Below are 25251 nucleotides of genomic sequence, written 5' to 3'. Positions count from 1 at the left end.
TTTGGAATATTATTATTATTATGTTATCGAAACGTCACTATTACAACGGAACGATAAGTGGTGAACGAGTGTTACGGCGGCGACTACGACGCCGTTCACTCCGGTGACTTGAAATTATTTGAACATTCACACACGTAAACTCGTCCACAACTTTACTATAGGTTGTAGCCTATAAGAATCTATACTTTTACCTTTTGCTACCTGCAATTTACGTACACAATATATCGATTTTTATTTTTATTTAATGTTACGGCAACGCTTCACTGTGCATCGAAACAGAAACTTCAACCATTCGAGTATAATGTTCACAATATGTAGGTAAGCGAGAGTATTGTATTAATAAATGTAGGTAATTGATGAAGTATAACACATCTAAATATTAGTTAATCTATCAATAAATTAATATATATATATTTTATAAATCATAATAATTTCAATAATAATATTTTAAGGTATGTGGTGATGTACTATTATATACCTACCAACAATGTGATTCACTGGGCATGGTCATTTCTTTATTTTCTTTAATAATGAATTTTTTTTAAAAATCCATGACTACTTAAAAATCATATTTTATATAATTTAAGGCACCAGTTCTTCTTCAAACTTGTTTAGCTCGCTACGCCTGTTTTGAACTAAGGTCTTCCAAGGGGGGGGGGCACCCTTCCCAAGTCATAGGATAATAAATAGGAAAAAAAAATAAAAAAAAAAAGAAATTGTAGTGGGCAATATGAAAATATGTATTTCATTTAAATTATACATAATTTATACATTTTTATTTACATAATCATAATCGTTTCCATCGTCGTCGGGTTTTAAAATTTATTTTTGTACCATATTATAAAATTCTACGGCAACGGCCACCTTGAAAAGACATAACGACGCACACTTAGGAAACCGCTGAATTTTAAGGAGTGTCCTGTAGTGATCCAAAATTCTGTATAATATACACTATTTTAAATGGTAAATTGTTAAACATACGATTTTTTTTTAAATGTTATTTATCTACCTTAAGAAATCGAAATTCTTACGAGTAGTTTCTGAACTATTAAAGTTAATGTTTAAATTATAATAGTTGATGACAATATTATAGGTTTGAATGTAAGAACATTCCCTCGAGGCGCTATGATGATTTTTAATTTATAGTAATTAATATTAATATATTAACTACAGTTTATAATCTAGTAATTTGTAAAAATTATCTGTGTGTAATGAATAAACTAGACCAACTAGACTTAATATGTCATATAATTTATAATGTAAAACCATTTTTTTTTTAAGGACTATTTTAAGAGATGGCATGGCAAACATGTATCTATCAGTCATCTCATATTTATTTATTTTGACAAATACCAATAGTTCTAGTCGTTAAAACCTCTAAATGTTAATGTAGCCCTCAGCCCCTTATGGATTCAGATATCTGGCGTCCTAGTATTTTTCCCAACTTTAAAAAATATATAAATGATAATTTATATACAATAAGTCAATAAACATGCATAGATATATTATACTCGGGGTTGAAGCCAGCATAATATGTTTTTTTACCATCAAATTTTATCATTTAAGGTGGGTTTGAACCCTAAACCCCACCCCTTCATTATACTCTACAGTTTTACGGGCTTTTAAAAAACTTGCCCCATATGCTCTCTTTAATCCAAACCTCGTCATTCCACAATTGTTCATAGTAATTAGTGCATACCAATATGTATAATGAATAATAATATATTATAGGAAAAGAGAGTGGGGAATGTATCACAAAATGATATCGCAATATTTGGCTCATCGAAATATTAAACGGTTATTTTTTATTTTTATTTTATTTATTAAGATAAGATGTTCCTAGCCATGACTAATTAAATGGTTATAACAAGTTATAAGTTATAATATACGATTCACAAAATATTCATTATTCATAGGAAAGTATATCGGAAATATTGTCCATGAAAATATTTTGCTTCAAATACAAAATTAAAAATACGAGTAGGAGAAGTCACTGTATAATGGATTGTATGATTCGAATTCAATGATATAAAATCATAAAATACGAAAAACGGTCTGTCATCCTTTAATTTTACTAAGTATATCTTATGATATTATTATCTGATCGAAGTAATTGATTTTAGTTTTTAGGTATTAGCACTACCGTAGGTTAAATAATCTTTTGCCGAAAAAATATCATTTTAAAATGTCATTGTGTGTATACGTTATAATTTATAATAATATATTTTATAAGTTTCAAGCTGTTTGAACCAATGAATAAAAGTTTATTGACATTTATTCAGAAAAAAAACTAAACAAATAGCAAATTTTTTATGTCCATAAAAGTGTAAGCAACTCAAAACGTGTTCAATGTGTGAACACTTTATCAAGTATAGAAAATGATAAAATAAATGTTTGGTGTAAATTTCAAGTATATGCGGATATTCGTTTTTAAATTGCAACAAAATTAGAAAATCCTTCCATGAGAAATCGAGTAAATATCAAATGTTGCAAGAATTTGAACTTCAAACTCACATAAAAATGTTATTTGATATTTCAGAAGACTTTTTTTGTTAAAGATAGTCAAACTTACGAGGAATCTTGTATTGTATTTTCAAATCTTAGATATAAAAAGGAAAATTTTTATGAATTTTTCACTCAAAATAATTTACAAATGTTCTTGATTTTAGCGACTTTTGTCAAAATTTTATTTTAGTTAGTCGCTCATACAAAAATATCGTGTATTTACAATAAAATGTTTTCTTAATTTCCAATAAGAACAACTTATGAGCAACCTTGTATTACGTTTACTAGTTTTTTAACCAAACAACAATTTTTTATTGACATTCATTTTTAAAAAAAACTAGTAAAAATTATAAATTTCATATGCCTACAAATAGCTGAATATGACTCAAAATATTCTGAAAGTTATATCGTTTATAGAATATTATAATATAAAAATTCAGTGAATATTTCATGTATCTAACGTATTTTTTTTTTTAGAGTTGTATACTTATACCAGAAATTGTCAAAAACTAATTTAAACTCCCGTTTTCCTCAATATTTTTTTCTCAGGGATTTTGAAAACTACTGGGAATTTTAACTTCCTGAACCAATTAGATTCACTTTCTCATAACACATTCGTTGTTCCGCTCAGCATCTAAAATACGAGTCAAAAATATAAATTATAGCATAATAACCCAAACTCAGAAGTACCGACGTTTCAAACTGTAAAATTATTATTTTTTTTTTTTTTAAGTACAAAAATATAGTGGTATATAGGTTATTAATATTCTGATTTAAAATATGGAATCACCTTGTATAATTTAAATTTACCTTGCATATAAGTGTATTTTAATGTTACATTTGACAGTTTATAAAAAACTGTGACATTTAATATTATATAATTAACTGAAATGCGATTGGTGAAAGTGTACCACTCAAACTCTTAACAGGCAACACTATCACAGTGACATATTTAGGTGGGGGGTTAGTGGGTCAGCTAATCTATACTACACTGCTACTAGTCTACTAGTATCCGTTAAAAAAAGATAAAAAGATGGTTTTATTTTAATGGTCCACTTGAAATTTAGACCATTTAAAAGATAATATAGTATTTCTTACCTATATGTATAATATTTGTATAAATATTAGGTACGTTTAAAAAGGAAGTATAATTTTTATCATGTCTCATTGCTTAGTTGATTGTATACAGTATTAATATTTAATCAAATATAGTTCACTAAACATTAACTTTAATATTTATTATATGATTGACAAATTAGTTTTTTATTTTCCAGTTTTAATAATTAATCTGGGAATAAATAATTTATACCTTTACTAAGTACAATTTATATTAAATGGGTAAATAGAATATGAAAAATATTGAAAACAAAAGTACTTAATAATTTCTAAGACATAATCATATTCTTTAATAAACTACACCAAAAAAGTAATTTAATACATTCAATAATATATGCAAAATTTTCTCTCGATTGGGTACATAATCTCTGTATCTTTATATAATCGATTTACTTCAAATTTAGGTATGTCAGGTTTATGCAAAAATATATTGGGTATATAATAAACATAATTGACCCTCTACTCTCTAGCATAATTAAAAGAAAAATAAACTCGTAAGTAGAAGTTTTATCTAAAAAATATATTTCCATAAACGTTAAGATTTTTTGAGAAAACGAGTACGTTTACCTTTAAAACAATCACTCTGTAGTTTGTAGGTACATAATTTGTACACAATTCATAGTAAATAAATATTTAAATAAAAATAATATTAAATGTCAGTGAATTTTAATGAATTATTATTTAGGTGTTTTAAAAGTATTTCGTAAAAATAAATTAATCAAAATTGCCCAGCCTAACCTAACCTTCTTAAAAAGAACTTTCCCAACACTGTCCTTCAAAAATATTACCCCTGAAGTATGTGTCTTGTATGGTCTTAATAAGTACTTATTTTCGCAAGTATACAATGTTTATCCACAAAATAGATGAAATTTATCTATTCGGGCTGTGGTTTATCCAATCTGTGCCGTAACTTATAAATTATAATAACTAATAATAATGTACGGCAATAGAAAGAAAGCTGAGAAACCACTTAGTATACTAGTATACTATTATAATTCAATTGATATTGCTTATTAACTCCGAGCAGTCAAAAGATTTTTTTCAAAATGAAAACAATATACAGTCTTCTCAAATAAACCATACAAAGTTTGGTTCTTGAACTGGTTTACGCTCATTAAATCATAAAACGAATCACCTACATTGCCGGGAATAGTGCTAATTAATAGAAAAGTATGATCCATATTAGATATATATTTTTAAATAAAACTAAGTCAAAACATTGATTAGGGATCGAGATATTAGAACTGGCTTAAATTAACTTTTTTCGTATACTGCATGCAGCTCATAGAGTGATAGAAACACAAAAGAAAAAAAAATTGATAGAAATTCAATGTAAGTATGACAAAAATTATGAAAATTGTATGTATAATAAATAATTTAAGAAGTATACTATTATGTTAGGAGATTTCCAAAAAAATATTTTGAATCGAGTTCGTACGTTTCATATTAGTATTTACTCAAAAGAAAAAAATTAATATTTAAAAAAATAAACTACTAGTTTGAAATAAACTTTTTACATTAAAATTACTTTACGTTACCCTCTCTTCCTTACAATCGGCATCTTGCATCTAGTACTCATCACCTTTTCACTAATATATCATCGACATTTTTTGCGTGGAAAATATTTTTCTTGTTATGAAAAAGTGACTAAAGTAGTTCTATATACACTTATATATGACATTAGTATTAGTGTATAACGAAAACTGGCGTAATATGCCAAAGTGCATTGATCTGAACTGAACAGGCCAATTGATCCTTTTTAGATCAAAATTCAAAATGTAGTTTGATTCAAGGGCTCGGATTTAAATTCTATAAAAATACTCGTTAAGATTATATTTTGAAAAATGTCCGATATTTGTTGTACTACTTACCTACTCAAAAAGTGTCCTGTGGCAAATAAACTTATATTTTGTAAATTAAAATTTCACTTTATTATGTAAATTATTTAGAAAATGGTTTTATGAAAATGTTGATGTATCCAAATCAAAATTCCAATATGTAGTTTCTGAGTTATTAAAATGCTTAAACTTAGGATAATTATTCTTAAAAATAGTTTTACAAAAATGTGAACTCTTGTATAAATTATATTATGTAATATTTAGTATACTAGTACCTTTTTTACGAATTATTTATAAATATTATAATGATTAGTAAATAGTAATAACTTGCATTTTCAAATCATCTAATCCGTATCTACTTAACCTAGGGTTGACGGTATTGAATTCGGTACTGGTATGAAACGGTATATCGTAATGCCGGCATATACCACAAAACCAATACATACCAGAACACCGGGTTAGCAGAAAACCACAATACTGTGATACCAGACCGTAAAACTGTTTAAAATCACGATTTACGTTATCACGGATCAGTGTGAAGCCTCCTTATCGCTATTTTAAGCGATATTTATTTATTTTATAATTAATATTCATTTCAGCAGAAACAGTTTTACCAATAAAACCGTCCCCCCCCCCATGGTATCACGGTATTATGGTTTTCCGGTATGCGCCTGTAATACGGTATGTACCAGTTTAAGGTACACTGTTACAGCGGTATTTGAGCAAAAACCCGGTATACCGAAATAGACGGAATTACCATAGACATATTATCCTTAGCACACAGTCATAAAAAATACTCTTTCGAATTTTTTTGTAGATTGTAGATAATATATCAAAATTCTAAAAAAAAATATCGGCTGTATGATTAAAAGTAAAAATGGAGAGGAGGGTTCCTGATCGAAAACTATAAGTTTATATATCACGGGATCACCCTTAAGTGTCACAAAATATCTTAAGTACTCGATAATATGGTCATCAAAGTGTATTTAAAAATTCCCAAAATCGAAATCATAGCCTTGTATAATTTAAGCATACAAATAGGGAGGGCATGTTTAAAAAATCACTTTGTGTAAGTAAATCAACCCTAGTTTTTTTGTATAAAAATTTATTTATTATTTATTAATACATTATTATTGATTTATTTCACTGTATAAATACTTCTACCAACATTCTGTTCAATTTATGATAGATCATAGATCCAATGATACATTTGATACCTTTCAGTTTTAATTCAAAATGTTGAAATAAAATTAACCATATAATATAGTTCATACATAACAGTGTTATACCACCAATTTAACGCAGTAGTAATCTACTTATTGTTTTTTTATATGGTATCACATCATGCAATGCTTTCATTATTTAAAACGTGAACATAATAAATAATTATTATTGTAGAATATAATCAGTTAACACTTGACATCATTGAATGCCATACGTGTAGGTAATAGGTATTAAGTATGTACCTTTACAAATGTGAAATACGGAAATATAAATGTTTATAACATATTAACATACCAACAATAATTAATCAATTGTTCATATTAATTTTATTTCTTGTCTATTGAATTTAATATTTTTATTGGTAACAAATTTTGCAAGTGTGAATAAATTTAGATTTTAGGTTCCTAGTGTGTTGTTACTGTAGTTACATTTATAGTATATTTTATTTATAATGAACTATGGTTACCTATTTACTATTTTTCTTATCTGTGTACTGTTGTTCATGTTTTTTATTACATGTTGATTATCACCGCTGTAATAATATGTGAGTACCTTACCTATTATCAACCTACCAAGATTTTGGATTTTTTATTTTTTCTTAATCTTTGTATATTGTATATTGACTTAATATATTAACTATAGTTGTCCATAATAATTATTATTTGTAATAAATTATATTAAATTTCTATTTTAGATACCAGCATAAGATTACCTATATAATATGCTATGCTGCTTTTTGAAGTAAATTTTTACTAAATCCAAATTCTGAAATTAAAAATATAAACATAATATAAGATTTAAATATATAACATACTGTCATACTTCATAGAGTATACTTATATTATACTAAGCATATGTATTGTACCTACTACCTATAGTAAATATAAATTAATATAATAGTAGATGCCTAATTTACAGTGTATACATGTGGACAATGGATATTGATTGAATGTTGGCTATCGAGGTCAGTTGAATATCGTCTATATAAGTCATTCAAATTATCAAGACTTGATTTAGGTAACTAAAATATAAAATATAGGTAATATATGATAGTATTGAGACTAGTATGTAGGTACCTGTTCAGTGTCAGAATTTGATGGGAGGTGCAAGGTGTCAAGGTAGGCATTTTTTACTGTGTCTGGTTGTAAAAACAGTCCAATATTGTAAGTAAAATACCATAGATAACCATAACTTTCTAATTTTGAGGAAATATAATGTTATGTAATGCATACGCACTAGAAAACTATTGTCTCGATAATATAATAATTAATATTTATAGGTAGTTTATTAGTTCAAATATACGCTGTCTGCTCAGTGTCGCCATTCGAGGGGGGTACAATACTGTACTATAGAAATTAGAAGTTCTACAAACTGAAAGATCACTGTTAAATTTATCCACGATTTCAAAAAAGCTTTACAATAGAAGATGGCTGTAAAAAATTCACGTAGTCGCGTTCCAGTATATATTATTTTACAGCTTTGCTGTGTCCCAAAAATTGATACCTACTGAAAAATCTTTCTTCACTATTAACAACTGTGTCGATAGAAAAGTAATCCATCTCTAGAGCTTGAAATCCACTAATTATTAGCGAGTTTATTGAGTCATCTTGATTATTTGTGGTTGTCAAAATAACGTGTTCGCATAACCATCCACTACTTAGATTTTTTACTTTGATTCCAACGAATTTGTCGATACTGCTAGTTTTTTTTTGCAATTGTGATGTACCCGTCCTTGTCATTTACAGTTCCACTGCCAATTTTTAAGAGTACTGTATGAAATTCTCCTTCGTGTATATCTCCTGTTAATTTGGTTCACATATTTATAGTAAGCGACAATATTTTGACTTTCAACCAAATCGTAGATGACTTAAGGTTCACATTTATTTGATCAAATTGTGTAAACTCGTGGAACAACCCGTTATGTTTGCCTAAAATCTCTCGCAAATACTAATGTGATGTCTCCCATAGTTTTATCTGATGACTGAATATCCCGTAGTGAATATCCAAGGAAAAAATATCCTGTACTAAAATATCCAAGTCAAAATATCCAAGGTTAAAATATCCAGGGATAAAATAATCAATATATGGGACAAAATATCCAAATAAAAAAAAATCATAAAAATGTATTATTAATAATCATATAATTTTTTTTTTTTTAATTCATTATATTGTTGTTTTTTGAATCACGTTTTAATACCATTTAATATCAATAATACTTCATAATACAGTAATAAAATAATAATAAAAATAATATGTTGCGTTATATATAATAATTATATCTTTAGTTATAGGAATTGTGTATTACACTATATCATCTAAAAGTGTTTAATAATATTTAAAAAAAATTGTTTAAAAAGAGGTAATAAATTATTGTATTATATTTGCTATTGCAATTAAAAGAATATCTAATTCTTTTTCACCATTAATATATTCAAGACAAAGGAGCTTAAGTTGTATTATTATTTTTACTATTATTATCTTATTACTATATTACAAAGTATTATCAATGTTAAATGTGATTTAAAAATGAACAATGTATCTAAAGAAAAAAAGGGGGAAAAATATTTTTTTTACTTGGATATTTTGTCCCATATATTGATTATTTTATCCCTGGATATTTTATCCGTTGAATATTTTAACCTTGGATATTTTGACTTGGATATTTTAGTACAGGATATTTTATCCGTTGGATATTTTAACCTTGGATATTTTGACTTGGATATTTTAGTACAGGATATTTTTTCCTTGGATATTTTGTCCCAATACCCGCATTACAATGATGAACCGACAATCGGCGCGCGTTCGGCGTCTGGTCGTCTAGGAAATGTATTATTACTTTTCGATAACGTAATTTGTATAATTGAGCCAGTCATTGTTTTCTATAAAACTCATAAATATAGCCAATTACATATAAAAATTATTTTTACCTATTTCAATCCTTAAAAATCGAAATTTTGAAAATCGGGCGACGTGGTGACACTTAGGAAGGCATTTGGAACAGTTCTGTAAACAAAATTACATCATTAAACATTAAACTTACATCGTTTGAGGAGAAATTATATGCATTTTTTCACCGAAATTTGAACTTCAAACGTTCAAGAAATGTATATTAATTAAGCACCTTATGCTAAACGACTTACTCGAATTCCAGTAAAATAACTTATGATGGATCTTGTATTACATTAAAACTTATAGATTCTGAGCGGAGCGATACATGAGGTATTGATTTTACAATGGTGTGTGTTTTTTTTTTTGTGTATCTGTGTTCTCCATAAGTAGTCGAAATAATTCTTCAATCATCAATTATCTTTTTCAGTGGAAATTGTATACCAATGTTTTATTAATCTTATATTTATTTGACTTTAAGATTATTAAAAATCCATAAAAACTAATTTGCATGTATTCATTTTGTCTGTTGTGCGTAGGTCAAAAAGATTAAATTGTAAATTGTCTCGAATTTCAATAAGATAAATAAATAATATGTTACTTATTTTTGTATTAATTATAGATACTATACTCATACTACCCCTAGTGTGAAATCATGATAACTAGGGCCCGAAATTGAAATGCATTTGCATATTTCTATCTATTTATCTAAAAAGTAGCTAGGTAAGATACAAATTTGAATCTTAACCTAATGTGTTGATATCCAAAATTAAATTTGGCATCTTTTTGCATATTTGGACCATTTTAAATTAATGTGCATATTTCAGTAATTTTCTGAAATATAATGCAATAATGCATATATAGAAAAAAAATAGTATGAAGTATATTATTATTATGTGCAAGACTTACCTACGTCAATTCAGTGTATCATGAAGTATAATTTGATATGGGCTATAATAAGATTTATAATAACGAATGAAATAAGAAATAAATCTTTCGTTAGCTGATTCCATTAAAATTGTTGAAAATACCTATTGAGAATAAGTTTAAAGAAGTATCTTGCGCAAATGGTGTTGAAATATACAACAAATTTTAAAATGTTATTGAAAAAAATTACGGATTTTGACAGTTATCAAATATATCCAAAATTATAACTGGAGAAAATACCTCAACGAACAATATACCAGAAGATCTTTCAAGCAGTGACTTAGTATACTTTAAGTATGCCCCGATATCTTCAACGGATGTAGAACAAAGTTTTTCTCGATTCAAGAACATATTTGCTGAAAACCGACGTGCATTTTTATTTGAAAATCTAGCCAAGTCTTTAGTAGTTAATTGTAACTCTCCAGGTAAATTTTAAAATATCTTAAAATCTATTGCATTTGTTTAAATTTATTTTCGTTCATGACTTTTTGTTTAGATGAGTGAATGTTCAAATCACAACTCAACGCAGTTCAATACAACGTACAAAAATATTGTAAATATATTTTAGAATACATTTTTCTATTTAGTATAGATTATTTAATGAATTATATACATTTTAAAACTAAATAAATTTATTAAACTTTCATTTTTGTTTGCATATTTGTGCATATTTAAAGTGCATATTTTAATGATATTCAGTGCATAAATGCATGCATATTTCGTACATTTTTTGTGCATATAATTCCGGGCCCTAATGATAACTCTACAATTACAGTACCTATGTTAATTATTAATACACATTTAGTATGTAAATAATAATATGAAATATATGATAAAATATAATGAGACATCGTAACTGAACACCTTTTCGAAACGTAGAGACGAGAAGCTGGAATATTTTACATTCTGCCAGAAGCCCCGTCCCCTTTCCACCAGGACAACTTAAAATGCATGATAATTGATAACATTCATTATTAAGACTTGTTTAAAAAAAACAATGAAACATAAAATATAATCTCCTAAAATATTTTCTAAAAATGATTTTTGCTTAGTATTAAGTACTATCACCTTTTGAAGGTAATAGTGCGCGATATCTAAATATTTAGCTACCATGAACATCGAAGAATTGCTTATGTTCATAATAGCTACGAAGGCAAATTAATAAAAATTAATGATTAATAAGTAATAACTATAATGAGATTATATAATAATAAAAATTAACCGATTGCTCGGCAATATGGAATATTAAGTTATTGTAAATATGAAACTATTATATAGGCAGATAAATGGCGAAGGACAAGTTTATGATTTTAAATTTTAACAACTATAAAACCAAAATTGTATGTTAAATGTCCAAGTTGTATTCAACAATATCTGCCTATGTAAATATGTCTACTGGCCTTGGTCTTAGGAGGAGGGGTTGAAGTACTTATAAACTAAGTACCTATGTACCTATGTAAATATATGTAGTATTATACATATTATGTAGGCCTATGCTACTTATTAGTCTGTGCCTTAGACCTAACATTCCTTCATAGGTACTAATATGTTAATCGTCGATATAGGTGGGTACGTCTGTTGTTTTAATATCAATAAAGGTGTAATAACTATTAACTAATAAGTAATCTTAGTGTTACTGTAAATGAATTATGTATTAGATAAGTATATGGATTAGCTGCTGTAGTAACTTGTATTATTTATAATATAGCAGGTATACAGGGTATAACAGAAATAACTGACTAATGCACTAACACTTTCGTTTCCATCAATAAAAAAAGATATTATTTTTGTATAATTTATAAAAACTTGCGCTGTATTTTTAGTATACATTTTTTTCATAATAGCCCATTTGTAAATCTGATTATAAGACCAATTTTGATGGTATGAACACTTATCCAAGTCAAAAAGGTAGTTTCTTATTAGAATTTTTTAAAACATCAATATTTTTTTGTAGTAAATTAATTAGAAACTTTTTTCAAAATATTATTTTTGGGAACTTCCTAACATGAACATATTTCTTAAATTATATTTCATTGTCCATATAATTTTCACAATTTTTGTCATACGTTCAACTAGCATTAATTTTTTTTGTTAGATCTTTATGTTACACCCTGTATAAAAGTATATACGATGTAGGTGCATAGAGGTTGGTAATATTTGTTTGAATACATTTTATTTTATACCGAATAATTTTATATTCTAAGGCGTTGGTAATAAACTAGGTACTTAAGAAAACACTGTAATAAAGAACTTACATGTGATGTAAATGTAGATGCCTATGATAAATCTAAAGTTAGTCATAAGTATAAACTCCTCTTTTTAGTCTATTTGAAGATCCAATTAAAGCACCGGTATAAGTCTACTTTACCGGACACCCTTTTTTCAAAATACATGTGTAAGTATGCTAAATTTAAAAGTGTTTGAAAAAAATTGCGGAAACTAACTGTTTAAAATTTACATGATAATTTCAAGGAATGTTTTCGATTTTAATTGTCAAGGCGATTGAATGACCACGAGTATTATATATTTATGTAGTATATTTATATTGTGTTGCTTGCCTCCCCCCAAACAAAGGTTGACTATTTCTACTCTGGAGATCTACCCGAAATGGTTTTACATACCCAATAAATTGAGGAATGTATTCTATTTTAATTGTCCAGCAGCAGGTACATTTCCTTGGCACCCGCACTTTCGAATTTTGGAATCACCCAGGAGCTTTTGTCTGGCCTCTGAACAAATTCTTTGTATATTCTTGTTTGTTGAAACATTTCTGAAATTTGTTCCATTTAAAGTACAGAGCTACTATAATAGGTATGTATAAAATGATCCTTCTTAAAAAGCATGTACCCAAAAAATGCTACACATTATGACGTAGGTATAGTATTGACTATGATATATATTGAAAACGTTTTAAAACATATATTACATATCTAACAAATATATAAACATACTATACTTAAGACAATTTTATTTTAATAAAACATACATTTTGGTCAATTTTTTATCTAGGTGATTAATAAATAAAATAATACCAATTTTGTTAATCCGAAATCTCTATCAAACAATAAATTTTGCAATAAAATTTAAATATAAAATAATTTAATAATCAATTATTCGTACAATTTAGGAACTTAGGGATTAGGAACGTATAGTAAAATTATTTAGTAGGTACCTGCTATTATAGTCTTTCTTTTATTTGCTGGCTGAAATGACTGCATGGCTACTTATTCTTTATAAATTACATATATATATATATATATATATATATATAACATAGACTTCTACACTACCCTATGTAGACATCTACCTATAATATTATACCAGGATACCAAGTAATAAACTAATGTCATCTAATGAATCTTCTTCTGTACAGTGAAAGTTAGTCTTATAAAGTTAGAAAGAATATTTTTTATCGCATATCCTCTGAATTTTATATATTTTGGTAAATAGGTAGTAGGTATGCAGTGGCATAGTCATTAGTCAGGATTTTGAAATGGGGGGGATAAAACACCCCCCCCCCTTTGTTTACACCACTTATAATATGTATACCTACTTACCCACTCCAATACTTTATCTATTATTCCAACCAATTTTACTACCTATATAAGTAGGTATTTATTTTTGTTTTTACTTTTTAGTGGATTTAGCTCGTTGACACAATGTGGTCGATAATCGGAGGTATAAAAGCAATATAGCATTGATATAATTATAGTATTTTTTAGTACTTATTTATAATAATGCACTAATTCTTGAGTATTGACTATGTCTAATAAATGTTATTGTTATAATTTCATATTGTCATTGTGTTATTAAAATTGCCGACCTTCACGCTGCAGTTCAACATTTTGAGATCACTGATCAGCATTCATTATCCAATTAAAATTTAAAGGCATCCATATACCATAATATCGTAATATTATTTAAGTCATATCATTTTCGTCAGTAAAGTACCTATTAACTAATAACTATCACTGAAAGCGGTAGCTACCTATTAATTTTGATTTCAAACAATACGGTGCAATGCCAATCCCGGTTTTCATTGAGAAAAAATTGTTGAATTCTCCGTGACATATTTTATGTACCTCCTACAAAACAATCACCATGCATATTTTTAGTTTTCGTATTTTTTATTATCTATTTAGTGATTATTATTTAATATAATATTGTTATTAGTTTTTACCTATGCTAATTTATAGAAGGTACTGCAGATTATCCTAATAGCCAATAGGTAATAGTAATCCTTTTGTATTTTGTAGTTTTGTACTATTAATTGCACATTAATGCCAACCTATAATTACATTTTAAACGAATAGGTCCTGATAAAAGACTTATCATTTTCCTAAAAAATAATGATAAAATAAATACATATTAGATAACATTATTTAACTGTAATAAATAATAATACATTTCAGAAAATGCACTTTTATTATAATTATTTACTTTTGAACATTTTCTGATCATGCTTACCTTGGTTTTCTGATTATTTTCTAGTGCCGAAGAATATCTGTTATGAGTAGTTGATCATTAACGAAGAATGTTCCATGAGTTATCAATGTAACAGCTATGTTTTCTTCTCAAATTTATTCAATACATCTTTTGCTAGTCTAGATAAATAAGATTTAAGATGTCTGAAGAAGAAGATGAAGGATGGTACGTATACACAAGATTCATAATGTTATGTTTATGAATTATATGATTAAAATGATTTATATGTAGGATGAAAGCTTTAGAAAAAGCACTTTGTGAGAAAGACGAGTCTCCACTTAGTGAAGAATCTGGAAATTTTACTGTAATTGCCAATGAATGTAGGGGTCAAATGTGGCGTCAGTTGCTGAATCGTGATGATGATACTATTCAAACTTTGTTAGACGAGAGACCAATTATAAAGAATATAGAACAGTTGGAAGTTGACTGTCAAATGTTGATTGGTTTGTGTATAAACTAATATTATTGAGGTACTAAATACATTTTAATATATCTGTTCCTAAATACATATAGCTTCTTTAGAAATTGAAGATGAAGATGAAAAGTTAAACTGTCTGTCAGACACTGAAGCTATATTGGTAACAATGTGTAAAATATATAATACAGATACGTATGATATGAGTAAGAAATGGTCATCAATAATTCGGCCGATTATATCATTAAAATTACCACGAATTGATACATATACTATGTTTCGTGCGGTTGATGAAGAGTACTTAGCCAAACATCAAGACTGTTATCATTTATTACGGATATTGTTATTATATCATGATCCAGAATTGTGTAATTTACTAGATTCTCTGAAATTGGGACCAGAACTTTATAGTGACTCATGGGTATCTATTAATCTACTAAAATATAATAGTTCTCAATAACTACTAATTTTGATTGCTTTTGTTATTTAGATACAAACTTTATTCTCAGAAACATGTTCATTAGAAGTAATATTAACTATTTGGGATTTATACTTAGCAAAAAAAGACAGGTTTTTTATATTTTTCTTGGCTTTAGTATTCATCATCAATGCAAGGTAAATATTTTTATAACCTACATTTATCTAAGTCTAAAGTTTTAAATATTATATTAGGGATCATATATTTTCATTAAAACATCAACCAAAAACACAATTGATTGAAATTCTTGGGAATTTGCCATCACAATTGGCCATAGATGATATAAATGATTTTTGGTCTTTGGCAGAATACTATGATAAACAAACACCTTCATCCTTCATAAAAGTATGTATTTGAATATCGGGGAAACTCAATATTTAGTATTCTGTGTGATTTTCAGGATGTTGCTGGGTATATTTTTGATCCAAAGCTGCAGGATAAAGGAATTTCACAAATGTTATGCCTTCCAATCAGTGTAAACGAACTAGTATCTCATACTAATAGAACAGTGACAAACAGCTTGAAATTTTTTGTTATGGATTGCCGACCTGCTGAACAGTACAATGCTGGACACTTGCCTATTGCCTTTCCATTGGACAGTACCTTAGTATGTACCATTATTAATGTTCTAATTCACTGTATGCTTCAAAATCCAGACAAGTTCACTTTTTGAAACTTTTTGGGATGATAAAAAACACTTAAATGATTTGATAATGTTAATTGAAAATCATACTTACAATTTTGAATTCTATGAAAGATACTCGATAGTATTGGTCTGTTCTATATTATACTCTGTATTTACTTTAAAAACTAATTATGTCTGGTTATTGCACTCACTTGTAGGTAATTTATTTCTTTATTTTGTTCCTTAAAAACATGGAATTATCTTGTTTTTGCAGCAAGACTCTTATGTAAGGTATATGATTTTATTTTGAAAAAAAATGTTCAATTTATGTATTGATTTTAAAGCTTTTGGAAGATCCTGTTTCTTTTTGGACTGCGGTTGAAGGGTTATTATCATGTCAAAAGCAGAGCTTTGTTGAGGGTCGTTCAGGGGGAGGAGAACATTGGTGTTTTTCAGGTTGTGGTAGTGGTTTGGATGCTAACCAAAACACTCACATGGTTGTTTCTGCTTTTCTACAAAAACATTCTCTCTATGTTTCGATGTTAAATGGTGGTTATCAAGGTTTGTATTTTTCTTCTTATAAATGAATTATTGTTTTATTTTATTAATAACCTTCACAATCTCCATTCTAATAGCACTTCATGACTATTTTGAAAAAAACAATATTGATGGCCTGAGTGATCATGATCGTAATAGATGTTCACAGTGTCTTTGTAGTCCTCATAAAAATAAAGAACGATTGACTCAAACAAATTCAACTAATGAATTGTTTTCTAAGCTCGGGTAAATATTATTCAAAATATTAATATGTTTAAAAAATATTTAAATATGTAAATCTTAGTGTGGCCATGAGATCAAAATCTTTTGAAGTCAAAGGTAAATTAATGGATTTTTTATCAAGTAATAACAATAGTACAAAGAATGAAAAAACGGATGGAGGTAGCAAAAGATACAGAAATATGGCACCAGTTTTTGCAATAGATGAAGATGATAATAATCAAGATTCAGAAGGTATTAACAAATTTAATTACAATTATATTATTAATAAACCTGAGATTAAATTTTAAATAGATGAGTTATATGATGCAGCTCATAATAATAGTTTGTCGATGCTATTAAATAAATCCAATGTAATTGCATCATTTGATTGTCAACATATCAGAAATGATGGAACAGTTATTCCAGGGTAATATGCTAATTATTATTTACTATACTGAGTAGTAATTCTTTTGTTGAATAAACAAATGTTTGATATGATGCTTTTATATTTTTTAACACTAGGAAATTGGTGTTGACAGAAAATAACCTTATAATAGTTGAAATAGACCCAAAAGATCCTAATAAAATTTGTTCATTGATAAATCATTCACTAGGAACTATTTTGAATATCAAATGTCGCAAAAAACGACCGGATTTGATTATTTTTGAATACTCTGGAGCGGAAAAGGATATAGACAGGTTATTATTAATATTTTGTATATTCAGTTGTGTTATGTGTACAATATGAGAAAAATAGGGTAGTAGTAGTAATAATTTAGTTAACATGCATATTTTAACATTTAAAAGATCAATTTTTTGTTATATTGTATGTTATAAAATAATTTATGGCATAGTATAGACACGGTATTTTCTAATTTTTAAGAATTTAATATTATAGTAGGTCTGTTAACTACATCTTATACCATATAACCTACATGGCTAAAACATACTCATACTCCCACTAATGAGAATAAATACACTTATTTTATTTAAAATTTAACTAATTAAAAATAATAAAATTGAAGGATATCTAAAAGTTATATTTTTTACATCAAATTAAACATTTATAATTATTCATTTTACCTGTATTTCGAGTTACTTCGTATCAGTGACAAATTTTTTTTATTACATTTGTGATTAAAAAACTAATAGATTTTGATTGGCATTCATTTATTATTTTGACAGAACAAAATATTTTGAATTTAATAAATAGCCAATAGCTGTAGAACGGTAATTACCAAACTTATTTTTAGCTGCTAAAAGTTGCTGCATACTTTAATACATGTTCTATACTTCTTAATTACAACTGATACTTTTTTATTAGGAAAAAACAAACTTCTCAAATGAATTTGTATTTTTTATAGTAATTGTTTTTTTCTATATAGATGTATTTTGAGTAAGGACTAAAACAAATTATGACAATATCTATTTATAAAAGTTAGACCCACCAGAACTGAATAGATTAGGATTCTATATTTATACTACCTATGACTTTGATGTAACCGTTGTAATTTATTCTCATCAATAAAGTAACAATGGAAAACAGCTATTGATGAATATTTTTGTAAAAATAGAAGATAAATTAACTGTATTTCATTGTTTGTAAATTTGTAGTTAGGAATTGTATAACAATTTTCAGTTTGTTGTATTAATGATTTGTAGTTTAAACATGAGTACCAATTTATTATTTTAATTTGATTCAAGTATTTTTGTGTAAATTAGGCCACTTTAAATTGAATTGTATTTTATAATACAATGCTCATTATTTATTGGTTTGGTATCTAAAGAATCTAAAATAAAAAATTATTATTATCTACTAACTACTATTTAGTAGTTTTAGACATTTTTTTTTTAAGTACTTTAAATTATTTATTTAGAAAAGTTGTTAGAATTAATTTTAAAAATGTATTGATTTAAACTTTAATATTACTACTATTACTCATATTCTAATCAATTTTGTTTATTACATTTTATTAATTTATGGTATTTAGATTCTTAATACCACAATCACAAAAAGCTACCGATATAATAAGTAAGCAAATAATGGATTTTATTGAGCGTGATGAAAGCTGATCAGTTTTGTAAAACTTGCTACAACAAAAGATTATATCGAAAACAAGATTCATCACAAAATACAGTTTACAAATAATAAGTTTGTGATTATATTGCTTTAATAAATCCAAATATAAAAATTTGATTGCTCATAAATTAATCTGAAAATCATTATGTGAAGCAAAATAAATCTATTCAAGCTAAAAAAAACCATATAATATGTAGATATATTTGATAACTTATTGTTCAAAATCTATTTTGGGTATTGAAAAATGCCATATTTATGAAACTAATGTTAATTGTACTATACTTACAGTTCATTATTCTTAACTTTCTTGAAATATGACTATTTATGTTATCATTTATTTGTTTTCTGTTTATTTTAATTGGATGTATAAGAAATTTTAAAATTGTTATTTTATTTTACATAATATTTCATTTGCATTAAGTTGTTGAAATGATGACAAATTCTTATTCTCAGAACTTTAGAACAGTCTATAAATAAAGTACATTGTATTAACATTGTCACATCCTTCACTAGTCTATCTTTAAAGAGTAAGGACTTATATAGTAATTATTAAATCAATGAATTGAAAGTAAAACTGTTAAATTATTTAACTGGCAAATAAGTATTATAGTTATGAGTTTTGACCAAATGAACATTATAATTATTAAAAAAATAATTATTTTTAATTTACATTGATATTTATTTTTGTTAGAAAAAAAGTTTATTAATTATGTTAGTTTTTATTTATAAATTGTTTGAACTAGTGATAATTTTTTTACATACAATCTTTAAAGAACATCTTTGTAATGTTTGTGATAAGTAGGTATTAATAACTTGTTAATAAATACATATTATCTATATTGAGTTAGCTATATTATTTCCGCCAATCTAATTTTAATTTAAAATTAATTTTATTCATTATGCTTACATCAAGCACATTATTTAGTCTGTAATTATAACTATACTCTGTCCAACTAGAGAACATGCTAGGGCCAATCGAAATTGGTTTTTCTGCTCATTCTACTCTACACCCTGCCATAGGGTAACCGGGTTTGATGGCAGGGAGACATAGGGAGATGCGCAGAATCGGCACATTCTCTCACTGGATAGAGTATAGGTCTAAGAAAGTATTGTATGAATTCAACCAAAATTTGTCATTCAAAACAGGCATGTGAACGAATGGAACAAATTGTGCTTTTTCTACACCTGACTACTTATTAGGGAATTAAAGGCCAGTGAAATTTTTTTTTTAAATGGTTGTATGTTACATAGTATAAATAATTTTTAAAATATAAATGTCCATTGTTTATTATTGATCAAATTTTAAAAATGATATAATTATTTTTAAAATGCGATAAGTCTGGACCTGCGGCTTACACGTTAATGTGAATCAAAATGTCTGTAACAAACCGACTACGTCCGTTTGTTGGTGTTGTAAAATTAAATGAAGAAGAGTTGTTTTTTCTTTATAAATTAAATACTTTTATTTAGTTATTACAAAACGATAATTTTTCTTAGTCCAAATTGACTATAATTAAAGAATGGGAACTAGCGAGATGTGACTTATACTCCTAGCTCCTCGTTGGTGTTGGTCCGTCTGCCGAAGCCTATTTGAGCGACGTATTTTATAATGGCGAACCTTGGATCGTGTCCCTGCTTAGTATCCTACTACTTTACCATATAAGGTCATCCCGTGGGCGGCCACGCGCTGCACACGCCGGATGTCCCTTGCCTATCTGGTCGTTGTCATCTCTGTTGAGGCAACACAACCGTTGATGTGACCTAGTTTAATAATATTCACATGAGTAGTGATATATTTATGAATATTGACGTTTCGAGGTCATGCACAATAGGCGCTTCGTAGGCCTCCTTCAACATATTGTGTTTCACCTGTATATTTATAACTACTTGGGTGATTTACTAATAATATTTAAACATAGTCACAGCTCGCTACATGTCTAACTAATACAAATTATTATATCTGTATGCAAAGTTAATGTAAGTATTACTAAATGGACTAAAAGTTACAGAAATTATAGAGAAACAAAATATCAGGATTCAACACCGTTAAATTGGAAGCTAAAATAGTGAATACAGTTTTAAAAGTGTAAAAAATTTAGATAAACAGGGTATTCCGTGAGGATATGCCCATAGGGCTGTAAGGGGGAACTCGCTGCCAGGACCAAAACCGGTTTTTTGCCAATTTACCTATAAACTAAAAAAATGATTAAAAATAAAATGTTGAAAGGTCAAAATTTTCAAAAAAATAAACTACAAAATGGATGTCTTCAATTCCGGATGTTTCAAAAATAAAAAAATGAAAAAATAAAATATATTTAGTCTTTGTATCTGTGAGTCTAATAAAAACAAACAGATTTATGATATTATATTATTTATTATCTCAGAAGATATCGTACTGGGTAAATCCTCAATACCCTTGTATATGAAAAAAAAAACAGGAATTTCATTTTTTGAAGTACCTAAATACCTAACAAATAAAATCTCTGATAAACATAATTCACATCTTCCAGTCTATTGAACTCAAAAACGTATGGCTTTTTACAATTTATTATGAGAATACAAGACATTTTTTGTATTACGGCTGAAATATCACTAATTATGAAATGCAATACCACAACAATATTAAATATTGCTGTTATCCACTCAATATTTCACATAATTTTCTATTTAGCACAAGAACATCACAAATCGAATTAAAGCAGTTTTGAATTTTGCCATCAGTGATTAATTAAGATACCTAAAACAACTTATTCTGCGTCAGCCATATAAGGTAAATATGGCTCTGTTGCTTTAAATATTAAGTATGGTGTTCATGCATTAAATAGAACTCATTTCTGACCATCAGAAAGTAGTCATAACTCAAAATTAATCTCTTGCATATTATAGTAAATTGTTTATTAATATAAAATAACAATGCATACAATATTATAACAATAAAAATACTAGAGTATTTATTTTAATTTTATAACGATACATCAATTTCATTTTCAGAAAAAAATATTCTTAAATTAATTTATAAATTAGCATAATACATAAGTTAAATGGTAATGGTAATGGTAATCAATAGGCCTCAGAAGTTAATAATTTAAACAAATGCAAGTATGGACAAAAAATATTTTTAAAGCATGTAAAGAATTTAAAAACCATAACAATTTCAAGATAAATAATACTTAAAATATAAAACAATAGTATAGTTCTATTTTAATGAAAAAGTTATTTAAGACATTTTGTAAAATTGTTTGATTTTTAAATGATTGAAATTGAATACATATCAATGTATCTAAATAAAAGTCACAAATTAAGCAGTGAAAATTGGTTAAAAATATTAGTTACAAAAAATTGCCCGACATTGCCAACAAATACAAAATAAAAACAGTTATTTAAATTTGTATATTATTGAAATACACATTAACGTAAGGAAAAATTGTACAAGACATTAAAAAAAAAAAAAAATGAAATCATTAACTTCTGAGATTTAGTAATCAATAAAAATACTTATAATTTTTAATAATAAAGGTAATAGTTTAATAATTCAAAGAATTGTATTCTTAAATAAATATTTGAAAAATTTAATCATAATAATACATTGTTATAAGGTAAAAGTGGTAATCATTTTTTTATAATGTATCATAATAATAATTTGTTAATGCAAAACTATTTGGTTAAAATATATCTTTAAGACAAAAAAATTAATTTTAAAACTTTCAATATTGTAAATATTTTTTGAGCTTAAATATATTTTATAAATCCCACAATAAAAATTAATGTTTTTTGATACTTATTGATTAATTGACAATTATTTATATGAGGCAAGTTAGTTTAGGTGGACTTCACTACATTTAACAGACATAAATATAATTAGGAAATTGTGTATATTCTTGGAGTGATCCAGAAAATACATAAATATTCAATGATAGAGTAATGTAAATTCTACAATCCACATAGTATGTAAAAAATTCCAAATATTATTATACAATATTATTTGTAATCGAATAAATTATGAGTGGGTAATTTTTAAAATCAAATAAGTAATGGTGAATGTAAACTCAACACGGTTCTGCTGTTATAATACATTTTGGAGGTTGTTGTGTCCATCCTTTCATATTTTCTTCATTGATAACTCTTTCCGCATTCATCTAAACAATTGTATCTATGTAATTATTGAGTAACTATTACATTTAATTTTATAATATATCAATACAAAAAGAATACAAACATTAAAATGAAATCATAAATTGTTATTGTCAGTATAACTAATTCAATTCTATATACCTACATATAAATATTATTATATACTATTTAGTATATTTTAACCTGACTAGTTAAAGAAAAGTTTGGATTAGGTTAGGTACAGAGGAATATGAGTGTTCTGCTATGAGCATATAAATTAATCACCCTGTAAATTATATACATACGAACTTATAGCATTGTTTTGTGTGAGCTATAATTTATTAAATTACAATATTTCCATTTCAATACTTTATTTGAACACTCATCATTTTTTTTCTAATTTTTAACCACATACCATTTTTGTAAAGTATAAACATCTCCAATACTGGGAAATTGTTAAGATATTTGGAATTAATTCACAATATCAAGATTTAACTAAAACAAGCTGGATTTTTCCATTATGTAGTATAGATTCTGTATTAATGTTCATTTTATAACTAAAAATATGTTATCAAGTTATGTTTTCCTTCATAATCATAATCTTTGAGTGATGATGTTACTTTAAAAATTTAATTTAGTTTGTAGGAAAAACATTTGTTTAAACGTCTATGAAAATCAGTCATCACCTGAGGTTACTCATATATGAGACAGTTCACAGCTTGGTTGATAACATAAAGAGGTAAGGGGCTTAGAAATAATTTTACCTATTTGTACCACAATATAAATATTATTTACATTTCTATAAAATCTGATAATAATGTTAAATAAAACTCACTTCTTGCATTATGTTGTTGTGATAATTTATTTCAAACTGATATTTAGGCGTCGTGATTCCAAAAAAATTAGCCAAAGATTCACCAAGGTAATCAACAGTATTCAATGCACCGTGACCAATTACTGCTGATTGTTTAAACAACCACGATGGCCAATTATTAGTCTATGGTTTCAAATTTAAAAATCATACATAAATATCATATAAACACTGATAAAACTAAAATACTAACAGATTCATTTGAATTAGATTTTGATTCTCCTCTCAGTAAATCTGTTTCATCAGTTCCTGCAGTTTCTACACATCCGTCACTAAAATAAGTCTTGCAAGGTTCAATTTGTATATTGATGCCTTCCATGTCAACAAATGGTTTCTCCTGAAATTAGAAAATCACAAAACTACTTTGTAATTATTAACAAATTAATGAAAAATAAAACCTTTAACAATATTGGTTTTGATGACATTGTTCAAGTGGTAATAAAGTGATTGAGTGTTTGACAAGCACTGATATGCATACACTTCTTTGAACTGACCTTGTAAAGTTGAGAAATCAATATTATTTGCTTATATTATTCAAAACATTCAGAAGACAGTCAAGTCTTCAAAAATTATATATTAATTATATACTAGTAGACTACTAGTTACTACTTACACTAATACTAATGTAATAAATTTTTTCAAAAATGTCACGCAATCATAAAAATATAACAATACAAAAGATAAAACAATAATATAACGAACAAGTGATTAACGAATAACGATAACCATTAAGCAACGAAATCTAGCTAACTAAATCTAACTACTGAAGTCAAAATGTATTGTTATGTTATCACTTATCAGACACTGAAGACCACAGAATATATATAAAAATACAATATAATACAAATATAATAGTATTTTTATATATCTGTACTGAAGACTGAAATCAGTGAAACTTTTATCTATTTAACTCATTCTATGTTTATATCATA

At 26.7% G+C, this 25251-nt stretch overlaps 2 protein-coding genes across 13 annotated transcripts; one reads left to right on the top strand and one right to left on the bottom strand.

Annotated features, from left to right (window-relative positions):
* The first annotated feature begins 29 nt into the window (after positions 1 to 29).
* LOC111042428 (TBC1 domain family member 23) lies at positions 30 to 19945 on the top strand. Of its 8 annotated transcripts, XM_022327027.1 has the most exons (16): positions 7070 to 7227; positions 7602 to 7700; positions 10699 to 10921; positions 10993 to 11049; positions 14988 to 15146; positions 15213 to 15424; positions 15495 to 15817; positions 15887 to 16011; positions 16069 to 16219; positions 16275 to 16481; positions 16844 to 17060; positions 17135 to 17282; positions 17341 to 17510; positions 17571 to 17685; positions 17781 to 17957; positions 19250 to 19945. In XM_022327027.1, exons 5-16 carry the CDS (start codon positions 15121 to 15123, stop codon positions 19329 to 19331), a joined length of 1953 nt encoding a protein of 650 aa, XP_022182719.1. In that variant the 5' UTR covers positions 7070 to 7227; positions 7602 to 7700; positions 10699 to 10921; positions 10993 to 11049; positions 14988 to 15120; the 3' UTR covers positions 19332 to 19945. The 8 variants fall into 8 exon arrangements, with proteins under 8 accessions (XP_022182721.1, XP_022182718.1, XP_022182725.1 ...); XM_022327029.1 differs by lacking the exons at positions 7070 to 7227; positions 7602 to 7700 and adding an exon at positions 30 to 314; XM_022327026.1 differs by lacking the exons at positions 7070 to 7227; positions 7602 to 7700 and adding an exon at positions 30 to 318.
* Positions 19946 to 23123: 3178 nt separating this feature from the next.
* LOC111042432 lies at positions 23124 to 24996 on the bottom strand. Of its 5 annotated transcripts, none has more exons than XM_022327044.1 (5): positions 24933 to 24996; positions 24718 to 24808; positions 24513 to 24656; positions 24284 to 24445; positions 23124 to 23474 (listed from the first exon to the last, which is right to left on the bottom strand). In XM_022327044.1, exons 2-5 carry the CDS (start codon positions 24742 to 24744, stop codon positions 23385 to 23387), a joined length of 423 nt encoding a protein of 140 aa, XP_022182736.1. In that variant the 5' UTR covers positions 24745 to 24808; positions 24933 to 24996; the 3' UTR covers positions 23124 to 23384. The 5 variants fall into 5 exon arrangements, with proteins under 5 accessions (XP_022182736.1, XP_022182738.1, XP_022182739.1 ...); XM_022327046.1 differs by having other exon boundaries at positions 24718 to 24813; positions 24933 to 24948; XM_022327047.1 differs by lacking the exon at positions 24718 to 24808 and having other exon boundaries at positions 24814 to 24969.
* Between the last annotated feature and the right edge of the window lie 255 nt (positions 24997 to 25251).

Source organism: Myzus persicae, unplaced genomic scaffold (genome assembly GCF_001856785.1).
Source record: "Myzus persicae strain clone G006 unplaced genomic scaffold, MPER_G0061.0, whole genome shotgun sequence".
Classification (NCBI taxonomy): Eukaryota; Metazoa; Arthropoda; class Insecta; order Hemiptera; family Aphididae; genus Myzus; species Myzus persicae.
The sequence above is the reverse complement of the archived record's forward strand: the minus strand, read 5'-3'. Positions and strand labels throughout refer to the sequence as shown.